The sequence below is a fragment of the Eucalyptus grandis genome, chromosome 6 (genome assembly GCF_016545825.1).
Source record: "Eucalyptus grandis isolate ANBG69807.140 chromosome 6, ASM1654582v1, whole genome shotgun sequence".
NCBI lineage: Eukaryota > Viridiplantae > Streptophyta > Magnoliopsida > Myrtales > Myrtaceae > Eucalyptus > Eucalyptus grandis.
In genome coordinates this window covers 30,670,089-30,683,740 of record NC_052617.1, presented here as the reverse complement: position 1 = coordinate 30,683,740, position 13,652 = coordinate 30,670,089, and the positions used below count along the sequence as shown (strand labels likewise).

The 13,652-nt window shown below is 40.0% G+C and overlaps 1 protein-coding gene across 1 annotated transcript in view; it reads left to right on the top strand.

Annotated features, from left to right (window-relative positions):
* LOC104424212 (calcium-transporting ATPase 9, plasma membrane-type) overlaps positions 1-6,159 on the top strand; it is a 32,262-nt gene extending 26,103 nt beyond the window's left edge. The window contains 11 exon segments of the mRNA XM_039314840.1: positions 251-310; positions 624-788; positions 856-972; positions 1,416-1,514; positions 2,054-2,191; positions 2,934-3,034; positions 4,507-4,552; positions 4,624-4,758; positions 4,925-5,032; positions 5,118-5,209; positions 5,650-6,159. Coding sequence (XP_039170774.1) covers positions 251-310; positions 624-788; positions 856-972; positions 1,416-1,514; positions 2,054-2,191; positions 2,934-3,034; positions 4,507-4,552; positions 4,624-4,758; positions 4,925-5,032; positions 5,118-5,209; positions 5,650-5,746 — 1,158 coding nt within the window. The 3' untranslated portion in view covers positions 5,747-6,159.
* Positions 6,160-13,652: the final 7,493 nt, after the last annotated feature.

The following is a 13,652-nucleotide window of genomic DNA, read 5'->3' as shown; positions in this document are numbered from 1 at the left end:
TGATAATTCACTGTATCGTTCAATTAATAATATAGGTAGAATCCAAGTAGACTTTAGAATTGACCCTGAAACCTGTGATAGGTAGGTTCACAGGTTTCAATGTATTGTATGTAGGATAGGTTTCAAGTTTAAAAAATGAGGAATCTATTCCAATTGGTAGGTTTTAGGTTCTAGGTGGAACTTATATGGAACTTGGAACCGCTCATCCCTAATTTCAATGCCTTTTTTTTGACTGTGATGTCACTTGCAGGATCCTTGTCGTCCAGGGGTCAAAAATGCTGTGAAAGTTTGCACAGAAGCTGGAGTCAAGGCAAGTCTAATATATATGGCCGCTTTATTAAAATTAGGAGTGTCATATATTATCTGGATTCTTGGGAATCCCTTATCTAATTGATCAGAAGAGAACTCTTTAACCCTGAGTATTTCTGTCACTAATCACGCAAGAAACAAGATTTGGCCTAGCGGTGGTCCACCTTCCTGATCCACAAAGCTAGTGATATATCATGGCATAGGATATCTGTACTTTGTATACATGAAGAATGAGATCCTTAATTAATGAATATAAGTGCCAGTTACCTAATTGTGGTGAGACCTAATGTAACCATATACATGTGGTTTAATAGGTGCGCATGGTAACAGGAGACAATATCCAAACAGCAAAAGCGATAGCTTTCGAGTGTGGAATACTTGGTCCTCGCGATGATTTCTCTGAACCTAATGTTATTGAAGGAAGTGTATTTCGTGCATTGTCTGAGAAGGACCAAGAACAACGTGCGAAAGAAATAACGGTATGGATAACTTCATAGATTCTCTAGTAAGGTTGTAAGGGCATTTTAACTCCATATTCGTGTTTAGGTGATGGGGCGGTCTTCTCCTAGTGACAAGCTGTTACTCGTGCAAGCATTACGCAAAGGAGGCGATGTTGTTGCTGTAACAGGAGATGGAACCAATGATGCTCCTGCTCTTCATGAGGTTTGACACCAGGCAACTTGATGTAAAAAGCCTGCGTGCATGCTTGCATACATAATCATGTACTAATATTCAGATAAAACATGTCATTTATGGGCCAGTGTGTTGCTGCTTATTGGCTCTTAGTTTGGGAGATGATAACAGTTGGATGAGGTCTAAAACATGATAAATTTTAAGCCATGTGGGTGAATACCTGTTCTATAAAACGAAAGTATGTTCCATAACAATAATTAGGATAATTGGACAACTGATTGGTGTGAAATGGTCTTTTTTCTCTGTGGAAGAATTTATACAGATGAATATGGTCATCTGATCTAATCCTAATCTTGCCTCTCTTGCATCTCGGTGCATTATTGTGTGGGACTTTCTTATTGAGTTTGAAATGTTCTGTTTCATTCAGTAATTTATTATCTTAGTGATTGCATTTTTACTATATTGTTGTTTAGGCAGATATTGGTCTTGCCATGGGCATTCAAGGGACAGAAGTTGCGAAAGAGAGTGCAGACATCATAATTTTGGATGATGATTTCGCTTCTGTCGTTAAGGTTAGCAAAATGTTCACTCTTGGCCTGAGGATACTAGCATAGGTTATCCGCAGTAAATATTACAGTGTTCTCATCTCTAAATGTGGCCTTTGAGTCATCATAGATCTGAAATGGCAAGGTAAGAGCACCTTCCTCTACATGTGCTTTTGAGACAATCTTCAGCTACAGAAATGGGGTCCCTGTACTACTGGTTTCTTTTGACTGCTATACCTATTGGTTTTCAGCACCTGTACTTTCAACTATATATGAATGAGTGCTGATCGTTGTATATTTACATCTAGTAATTCTTATTGAGATTTTTGTACTTTGGCTGATTTAATTATTACATCAACAGATAACTTTTTAATATTGTAATTTTGACATCTTTTGTGTAATAGGCTGAGGAATATGATGGAGGACTTTGTCTAGAATTTCAAAAGATTAACTTCTATAGTTGTTCTTGGCCCTAGATTGACTTTTATGGTTGAGTTAATTTCAAGTCTTTTCAACCTAGGCGGACACCAAATTTATTATATATCACGTCCATTTTCTCTGGGCAGGTTGTGCGATGGGGCCGTTCTGTATATGCAAATATTCAGAAATTTATCCAGTTTCAACTGACAGTCAATGTTGCAGCACTGGTTATCAATGTTGTGGCATCGATATCGTCTGGTGATGTTCCTTTAAATGCAGTGCAGGTCTGTAGCTCTGCTGTTTATTTACCATGAACTATGTCCATACTAGTAACATTTGTCAGAACTGCATAAATTTTTAGCCCTTAAAGTTGCTTCTTTTGGAAATTTTGGATGTTGGAATTGGGGTATGAAATAGGGGGAAGGATAGACAAGAAAGAAGCTGTCAAATTTGAGGTTGACAGGCAGTCAAGGCCCTCAGCATTATGCCTACTACTCATCCATCTCAAAACCTTCTGTTTTAGTCGACATACCACTATGAGCCTTAAAGCAGAATCACAGGATGCGTTGAGGTTTTTGCTATTTTTCTTTGACTGACATAGCTAGCGTCTCGCGTTCTAGCTATAGGGAAGCTTACTTCCTTGGTATTCCTAAACCTACATTATAAAGTGAAAAGCACTCCTTTTCGTTTTCCTTCTCACATGTATGAGATGAACAATTCCCTTGTGCCTTGAAATTTTTGTGTATAGAATGGACAGAAGGAAAAGGATGCTTATTCTCTTTTTAGAACTGTAGGATTAGTGCAAATCGACGTTGTTTCTTCTGCATACCAGGAGACCTTGTCTTTTGGGTATTTGATTCTGTTATTGCAAATAAATATGGAATTTGTTGAACAACTATAAGGGGCAACTTGACAAGGTGTCACTATTTCCTTTAACTTCTATTTTATGGCCGTTGACTAATTCCTTTGACTGGAAATGCAGTTTATTGACCTATGGTGCTCATTATGCCTTTCTTCTCAATGCAGCTTCTGTGGGTTAACCTGATAATGGATACTCTTGGAGCACTTGCCTTGGCTACAGAACCTCCAACAGATCATCTTATGCATAGAACTCCAGTTGGTCGAAGGTTTTCTCTCTGGCCAATTCCAATATGCTGTTACATATGAATAAACAGGGAAATGCAAAATCTGGCAGTTTCTGTGTTTCATGTAATATGCCTTCTGGTACTCTTGCTTAGTCTGAACCGCATATAAACTGTTGAAAAATATTATTTTACCGGTCAATGCTGTGCCATACTTGGGTAAAAAAGAGGCCCTTTGAGAATTTTGATAAAGACAATTGCTCTTGGCAATTTGTTGTGACGTACCTTTTCTTTGTCCTAGCGGCAATATGCAAAGCACTAGTCAGCGCTTTTGGACTTTGCTATGGTTGAACCTTTTATTCTTGCTGATTTTAAATTATCATTCTTATTATCATGGATATTGAATTTTTTGCTGAGTGCTTTATGTTTGCCGTGGCACCTGTTAGCTAAGTAGTACTGACATTGACATGCGACATGACATGACACAACACGCCGATACATTGTTTCTCGAAAAATAGAGAATTCCGACGTGTTGGGACGCGTTGTATATTAAATATATATTTTTATATATACATAATAAATTATCATTTTATAATTATTTCAATCAAATTAATTTGAATCAAATTCATAAATAAATAAATAATAAAAAAAAAGCCTAGAATCAATATACACTAAAAACTAAAAACATTAATCCGTCATTTATTAATATCATTCATTATCTCAATTTGACAAATTCAACTCTATTTCAATAATTCATAAAATTTGGAGAAAAAATAAGTAATTGATATTCTGGACTTGCATGTTAGATATATTAGAAGATGAGAAAAAAAAACTTATGGGGTGAATTATGTATCACAGGAAGTGAGAGTCGAAGAGAAGAGAAGACTAAGTTTTTTTTTTCTTTTTCCATTTATTATTTTAATTATTATGTTTTATTTTTTCACATATATATATTTTAACATTTCCTTTATTGAATTTTTAAAATTGAGTTCGATATTGGAATCACGTGTTGGAAACTCGTATGTCGAATTCCGACTTGAGTGTCGGGAAAGTTGACTAGATGTCAAATTTTGCGACATGTGTTAACCGAATGTCGGAGAGTGTCGGACACGTGTTGAAGTGTTCAACACGACATAAAGGCTCGTGGAGAGTGTTGGTGCTTTATAGCTTATCAGTCATTTCTATAAGCGTACACACATTTGGCAATGAGGTGATTCACCATGCTAAAGGCCTGGATGTAACTGTTTCGTGGGACTTGCAGGATGTTTCATGAGTCTCTAGGTAGCCAGGGCCACTACACTTGTGTTTTTGGATTATTAAGAAAAAGGAAATTCATGTCGTTTTGGTTTTGCAAGATATGTTCTACACACGGAGATGCTTGGGGGTGTCAAATGTGCAAATGGGTGCACAAAAAGGGAGAACAACATGCTTAGCAGGAAAAACTTAGGGATATATTTTTTGGGTTGACTTTTACTTTGACAGATTATTCATTGATGTCCACTTTTTTTTTCTTTCAGGGAACCCCTCATAACCAACATTATGTGGAGAAATTTAATCATACAGGTATATTTTCTCTCCACTTGTCTTTTGATAATATTGATTTTCTACATTGAAGTTAACTTTTATTTTGGCAGGCATTTTATCAAGTTTGCGTACTTCTCGTGCTGAATTTCTCGGGGAAAAGTATACTTAAGTTGAATGATGAAAGTACGCAACACGCTACCATGGTGAAGAATTCTGTGATCTTTAATGCATTTGTCCTTTGTCAAGTAAGTATGCCGACAGTTTGATACTTCCATGCTCTTAACTCCTTTGGTTTATACTTACCATTTAACTTGGGAAAATAATTAGGATGGCATTTGCTATCTTGATTTTCTGTTATATGTTATATTTCTAGCCATAAAGCTCAAATTGGTGGGTTGTTATTGATTGCAGATCTTTAATGAGTTTAATGCTCGGAAGCCTGATGAAATCAATGTGTTCAGTGGAGTAACTACAAACCACCTGTTCATGGGAATTGTAGGAATTACCTTAATAATTCAAGTGGGTGGCATTTTTGTGTCATTTTTTCACTATTTTTATACAGATAATACTGTGAACTGATAGTGCGGTTTTGATTGTTTTCTAGATAATCATTATCGAGTTCCTTGGTAAATTCACTACAACAGTGAAATTGGATTGGAAGCAGTGGCTGGTGTGTGTAGGGATCGGCTTTATCAGGTAAGTTCCATTCCTTAATCTGTCGATAAGAGTTCGTGTATGTGTCTGACCAATGAAGTTCACAGAGTGGAAGGTATTCGAAGTATAGGTGTCGAAATCTTAAATGCATTATTTGTCAAAATCTTGCACGGATTAGCTTGGGATGTTATTCTCTTCATAGGCTTTATCAAAAGCTCGGTGATTGTAGACCATTAGGATGGAGATTGAACATTCTTCTTACTATTTCGGACATGCTTCAGAGAAGTTAATAAATATTTAAGACAGGCCAATTTTGAGTAACTTAAAATTTTTGTCCTGAGTTTTTAACATTAGGGACCTGGGAAATTTCACTTGTCCTTCTCGTGCTAGATAATTGAATTCCAGTTCATCGTCTTTGCTTTCTCAGTAAAATTAACTATATATCTGTTCATTTCACTGAATATCTTATTGTCAACGAACAGCTGGCCACTCGCTATAGTCGGGAAATTCATTCCGGTTCCCGAGACTCCTCTAGCGAAGTACTTTGTTAGGCCATTCCGCCGTTTAAGGCGTGCTTGAAACGGTGAAATTTGTTCTTGTTGGTCCTTGTGCATGGCGTGAAGCCTTGTGCTTTTCTAGACAGCAGACATGGTAGATGGTCCTTTTTCATATTTATCTGGCATTATGTTGGTATCTGTTTAGCCTTCGTGCCAATTGTTAAGTGAACTTAAAGGTGCAGTGGTTGTAAGGCCTGGCAATGTCATATACTGAACGCAAGCGGAGCTATTTATTAGTGCCACGATAGGGGCTGTCTTAATCAATGTTTATGATAAGGTATTCTGACCTAATTGGTTGGCATGTATAATATGAATATACGCAAGCAGAAGCTATTTATTAGTACCACAATAGGGGCTGTCTTAATCAATATTTATGATAAGGTATTCTGACCTAATTGATTGGCATGTATAATATGAATATTACATTGTCCTGGACTCTTCTAAGGCATGATTGTCCTATCCTGTCTTTACCTTATCAACCATTTAACTATAACATACACCAAAGGTCATGAAAGTGCATCGTTTCATTTCCTGTGAGAGTCATACTGGCTTCTACCTTACATCGACCTGGAAGCTTATATGTACAGCGCATACATAAGAAATATTTACATGACATCGCCGAAAGGTGTACGCATCTAGCCTGGGAAAGTAGGTCAAAAGGGAGCCTAGCTTCTCTATTCTTTACACTAATCCACGTCTTTGAAAAAAAAAAAAAGTCTTCAGCTGCCACAGGAACTCAGTGCTCTGAGCACCACCGTCCCTACGCCAAATCTGCCATTGCCAAATTGAAGAGGACTGAACAATTCCCCTTCGTGGTTTACGAACCGGGCTTCAAACCTATCGATATCCAGTTGACACATCCATCGTCCACCCAAAGTGTGGCTTCGTATTGGGGGTAGGTCATCTTGATGTTAGGGTTATACAAGTCACGGAAAAATACGTCTATGTAAGTCATGATCCCGTACTGTGCCATTGGGGCAACATCTATTCTAACAATCTTAAAAAGATAAAAGAATGAGTAATGCCCACTAAAAAAACAATAGGTCCTAAACTAAATAATCCATTAGTCTTTAAGGAAATGTAAGATGTGACACATAACATTATACATAGACTAGATCAAAATCATCACATAGACCACTTCATTGTCACCTAGATTCATATTCCAATTCACCACATACAAAGCATACCCATATCAGCAGACAAGTTTCATGCAACTAACCAAAATTGGGATATGATGCAAGCCACACATAAATGCACATGCTAAGTGAAATTAGTTTATCATGTATTTCAATATCCACCCTCGAATTGGTTTCCCATGGGATCATAAGTCGATTTGATCGAGTCACTTTTGGAATCTCTTATCCGGACTTCCATGGACTCCTTACCATGGGCATCTCACTCTGAGATATCTCAATATTACATAACTGAGACATTCCATAATCATACGGTAATGACATCTCATTTCGAGACATCCCGATTTCTCACTCAACCGAGACATTCAAAATCACATGGCATGGGCATCCCACTCCTTAGGGGCATCATTGGTATCACAAAATTGATGGAAATATCTTATATTCAGTTTATTTCACACATTTCATGCGTCACATTAAAATTATAACATCATAGTAGCATGCTTATCCACTCAATGCACAAAACCACTCTAAACCAAAACCCAATACTTGTACATACAATCTATAGTGTAATTCACTCACCGCACACATGAGATTCGACTAACAACAACTCGTGGTCATTTAAGGAAGAGAGAGACATATATATATATATAGACACACACCAACTAGCAATGTATGAGAGGTTACAAGACTTCCAAAGGGTCGCCAAAAGTCTAAACAAGAGGACTATGTAACATATACAAGAATTCAGACTAGGTCAGACTATGTTATCCCCAAGAATGTGCCTTACGACTTTCATGAAATGAGTAAGACCTAAAGTGTCTTGAAATTTCTAAAAAGAACACAGAACACACTAAGCCTTGGATGCGAAACCTATGACAGAAAACTAGTTCAACCAGTTTTCGCTCCTACACGAGCCAACTCTTACAAGAAAATTCCACAAAAATGGCATGTTGTAGCTTAAGATTCTTAGAACAACTTTAAGGAGACAAGTTCGTCCAAATACTAGCACATTTGATGACAGAAAATCCACAAACCAGCAACGTCTGTGAGCTTTCCTTCCCGAATAGACCACCCGTGGACTCCAAAGTCTACATTTGGCCACTCCTACTTATTTAGCTCTCTTACAAACCACATTTTGAGCCTCGACCACACATGCACAACACCAAAATGAGCCTTGACCACTAGTTATTCCTCATGAACAACTCGAAAATCTCACCCAAAGCCATGACCGAACCCACGGCCTCCCCAAGCCAACATGCAAACCTATTTCACAACTCATCTGACTGTCCAACCCAGCAACGACGAACCACAGCTTCCCTCTCGCCTTGACCTATACCAAACCGTCCATGAGCCTCACATGCAAGTCACTGAGTACCCATTCAACCCCGCGACCAACCCAAATGAGCCAAAAACAAAATCATCAGAACAAGAATCGCTCTTGACCTGCTCGATCCGCACCTCTCTCAACAACCGACGGGTAAGTCGAGCTTAGCACCCCACCGTTTCCTTATCTGGTGGTTCGGGTTTGCTTGCTCACTGTTCGCTCTCCAAGAAACAGCCCCCACAACTCAAAACCGAGGAGGAAGACGTTGGGGACGACGAGCGGCTGTTCTGCTTGAGCCGAGGGAGAGAAAAGGAAGAAGGAGAATGGAGAGAGAGAGAATGTGGGTCGGAGGGAGTGTGTGGGCTGGGGGGAAATTATTATAAGAATGTTTGTAGATTTAGTTATGAATCCCGATGAAGAACAATGATGATAGAAGGCAATGATGGTGTGGTGATTCCCATGAAGATTTTTGGTACTAAAGAAGACCTTGAGAATATGAAGTAGACTACTTCTTGCATGAAATTTCCTTCATGCACTACACTTGGCGTTCATGGGAAAGGTTGGGGTTAAGTCCTAATTTTTGTCATGATTAAATAATTTGTTTTGAATGTTTTCCACTTGGTTTGTCCCGAACCCCACAAATTTCGGTCCCCTTAAAATTACGAGGGTCTATTAGCCCATATGAGCTTAATTAACACGCTAATATCTCAACATTAATCTATGACTGAAAACAAAGAAAGAATCACAAGAAAACACTAAGATTAGTGTTCAAAGGATTATAGTCACGCGTAAATTTTTAATAGGATCCTAAGTCAAATTCGTACATGATTAATTTAAAATTCTAGTCATAAAAGTAGAGTCCTTTCCGCTCGATTCGAGCCTCACATACGCACTATTGATTTCACTGGGCTCATTTCATGATCCACCAGCCCTAAACCATCTCTATCGAGTTCAATCTCGGCCATTCCCATGCTTGGCCCAACTTATAGCCCATCATTTGCCTTGTCAAGCCCACGCTCGTTGTCTTCGCACGGACCATTAAATTTTTAAGTTCATGTCTTCCTTACGGCCCAGCGGGCTTGTCATATGGTCCACTTTCAACATTCTAAGCCCATACCGGTCCATTTATAATTATCGGGTCAAAAATCTAGGCTGTCACAGTAGTACTATCCACTATGTGTAAATAAGAAGCTTATAAGTGCAAAGTGTAGAGCTTGCCTAGCTGAATCTACCGCATTGCTTACCCGACTTGATTTTTTTTGCAGTTGCAAGGGATGGAGGTGCTCCGTGACTGCGGAATGTTAGTATCTTTTATGAAGCTATACAAATACAACCTGAAAAAGATGTGTGTTGGCATCTTAGCAAGTGGGAGCGAGATGCATGTTTAGTCTGTGCTGAGGGTTCTCTGTACAATTTCTAGTCAAATTTGTACGAGATGATATCTGAATACTTGTGTGCAAGCTGATGATGTATTGTAGACAGCGAAAGTTGGGGGATCAGTGCTCTCAGAATCCGAGGGTAGATGGGATTTCAAGATGAAGTTGACATATGCAGGAATTATTCTTCCATACGATGATGCAGTTAGGAAACCGGGTCTCTGCTACCAGATATGCAAAATTGATTACAGTTCGAAGATGCATAGAGAGAAACTACAGAATGCATCGATTTGACTAGATTAGAAGTTTCCAGATAGATGCTTGTCCGATTGAAAGTTGTCCTGCTCCTGCCGATGAGTGGAACTGAACCAGGAAGGTTCACCTTGTGGCTGTGGTGATGGGAGGTGTTGTGGGTGTGCAGATCGATGGGCAACCATTTCACCCTTAATCTTCATTATCTCACTGTGAATCTGCGTGATTTGTTGTTGCAGTTGAGTGATGATTCCAACGCATCCATAGACAGGGTCTTGAACCCTGGCTGTTGCTTCATATGAAATGCACTCTGCTGCTTCCGCCCGTAAATGCCCGGGACTTGCTGCTCCATCATTGCCATGGAATTACAATTAATCACCAAAAATCATGAAACAAATGGACAAATTGTTATTCAAAGAGATGCAGGAAGGATCCCCCACCTTCGTGCTATTATAGATTCCTTTATCCTCTCCCACGGCAAACAGGACTAGTTAATTTGAAGTACATGACCGGAATTTCGAGCATGAACGATATCATTAGAGAAACAACGGACAACCATTAACTTCCGTGAGCTTCTGTTTAAGTACCATATTCATTTAGTACACTAAAAGCAGCAAATATACTACCACTCTTTTGCATGTTCAATACGTGCGACTTGATTTCATTTTTCTTTAGCCAGAAAACTTGGTCGCGCGGCATAATTACCACTAGAGATACGGATGCCAACATTTCTAAACTATCTATGAAATATATGGAAAAGCTGTATTGAAGAAGTTGTCGACAAACCATTGAGACATTGCCTTGTATGAAAGAGAGATTCGAACATTTTGTTTTTTGGGGATTAATACTCAAAAAGCATATGAACTGACCTGAAGCATTTTAGTGACGTTGCTGGCACCAAAGATCTTATGGACACAAGCAAATCTTTGTGGATTCGAGGAAGGGAAATAAGGAGCCAATATGCAATCTTGAGGACATTTTCTTCTCAGATAATTGCACCCGGCACATCTACTAAAGCTCGACATTTGAGATTCTCAAAAGATTTTGCACACCAAAAGTCTCCAGAAAATCACAACCGAATTCTGATTCTGATGGGACCATGTAGATCTTCTACTGTATATAATGCTAAGACTGAACATCGTAGGATCCATCTCATGATTTGGTCATTTTAGAATTCTGATGCAAACATGGAAGGTGAAAACGGCTACTTTTTCGAAAGATCCTCAGCAGATGTATGGAAAGTGGTGAGGAAATGGAAGCAATTTGACACAAATTCCTCCAAATGATGAAAGTTGATAAGCCAATCATACCAAGGCAGGTGCATTGTATACTTAGAGAGATATAACGGTAAAACCAAGACGAGTGCATTCCCTCGAGCAAGAAAAGGACATTGACTTGGGCGCTTGTCAGTTTTTTTTTTTTGGTCAACAAAGGAATGACTATTACTTGATTAAATAGGAGTCTTACAAACCACCGAAGGTGAGAGATCTGCACATAAAATATTCCATAAGGAGCCAGGGGGAGAAGAGACCCAATTACGAGGAAGGTCATTTAGTTGGTGATGCCGTGCTATCCAATCTGCCGCTGCGTTTGTGTGGCGTGGACTATAGGTCACCATAATATTGTTGTCCTGTTGAAGCCCATTCTTGCATCTCTGAACGAGTTCTTTTAGATCCCATGGAGGGTCGGCCCGGCCCATAACCATGTCTACCGCCACAGAGCAATCGCTTTCAATGAAACACTTTCCTGTTCGGTTTCCGAAGTCCCGCATGTGTTTGGAGTTGAGTTCGTGCATATACGAAATCGTGTAAGAGTGCTTGAGTTTCCCCTTCACTTGCGGAGGAAACCCTAGCCGTGGCCGCAAACCTTCGATCACCCTACCATCCGCGTCGCGTACCACTCCGGCGACAGAGCAGAGAAAATCGCCGGGTCGCCACAATGCATCTACGTTCATCTTCAAATTTTGCCCTTCAGGAGGCCTCCATGGACCAGGTTTGCTTCGATTGGGAGATCACTCACTTCGTTTGATGTGCTCTTGCCGAACGATCTTGTTGTTCATGTGCCTGCAAGCAGCAGATCCGCTGGTCGGGGTTCCTGTGCACGAAAGATCCGGTTGTTTCTCGCCTTCCAGATGTTCCACATAACCAGACTGACCAGCTCGCGCTCGGGTGAGTTCATGTCTCTTCGAAAGGCACTTGTAAGCCACTGATCCGTGCGTTTGAGGCTATGATCTGGCTTGATCGTTGCAAAAATTGGGTCTTGCCAGACTTTCTTTGTCCACTTACAAAAGAACAGCAAATGTTCTGTTGTTTCTGTACTCGAACAGCAGATAGGGCATCGAGGGTCACTAACAATTTTCCTTATGAATAGGTTTTCCTTCGTCGGGAGGGCGTTCTGGCAGATACTCCAGAGGAAGGAGCGAATTTTTGGGGGCACTTCGAGACTCCACATTTGTGTCCATAAGGTGCGTGGTGGTTGGAAAGAGCAGGAGGGCCGATTCTGATCTGTATTGCTGGTGGATTTTCTTGCTTTGTTATAGCCGCTCTTGACCGAATATTGTCCTGAGCTGTTCCCTGTCCATATAATCGTGTCTTTCTGTGGTTGCTGGGTAAGGGGAATGGCGATGATCTCGTTTGCAACTTTTTCTTCATAAAGTTGGTATATAAGTTGCTGGTTCCATTCTTTTGATTCTGGATTGATCAGTTCAGACACAATTTTAGGCTCAGTTTGGTTTACTGCCCCACCAATTACTCCTTGTGACAGCCATCTATCTTCTTTTATGCGAATAGATGTCCCGTCCCCTACTGACCATTTCATCTTGTTCTTTATAGTGTCGCGGCCCAGCAGGATACTTTGCCATCCCCATGATGGTCGACTACACTTAGAAGCATGCCAGATATCTCCGTTGGGAAAATAAAGCCCTTTCAACACTCTACTCCATAGGGCTTGAGGGGAGGAAGCTAATCGCTAGGCCTGTTTGCCTAACATGGCTCGGTTAAAGGTAATCAGATCCTTAAACCCCATGCCCCCTGCATCTTTTCGAGTTTTTAACATTTCCCAGCTTTTCCAATGCAGGCCTCTTTTAGCATCACCATTCTGCCACCAAAAAGACGCAATACGTTGTTCTATAGCTCGATAGATCGATACTGGCAGCTTGAATATGGACATGGCATAGGTAGGTAAGGATTGCACGATACTTTTGATTAGCACCTCCTTACCTGCCTTTGTAAGCATTTTTTCTTTCCGTCCTGCTAACTTAGAGTTTACTCTGGCCAGGATCCACGAAAACATCTCTTTTTTGGATTGGCCCCACTCAGTCGGTATGCCCAGGTATTTTCCTGTTTTTTGTAGGATAGGGACTCTCAATTCCATCGCCAAATTGTGTTTCAGGACTTCTGGACAGTGCCCACTGAAATAAACCCCTGATTTATTCAAATTAATAGCTTGTCCCGTAGCATAGCAGTATTGGTTTAGTATGAGGTGAAGGTTCTGTTACTCTGTAATGGTTCCATCTAGAAAACATATAACGTCATCGGCGAACAGCAAATGTGATAGTTTAGGACAATGTTTATTTACCTGTATGCCTTTGAGTGTGCCTTCTGCTAATGCTTTCTTCATCATCCAGGTTAAGACATTGGATATGAGGATGAAGATATAGGGTGAAAGTGGATCCCCTTGTCTGAGTCCCCTCGAAGGATGGAAGAGAGAGGTTGGTTCGCCATTGATCTTTAAGCTAAAAGAGACTGTTGTTATGCATTGCATAATTAGGGAGACCCATTTTACATCAAATCCCATATGCAACATTAGATCTCTCACAAAATCCCATTCGATACGATCGTATGC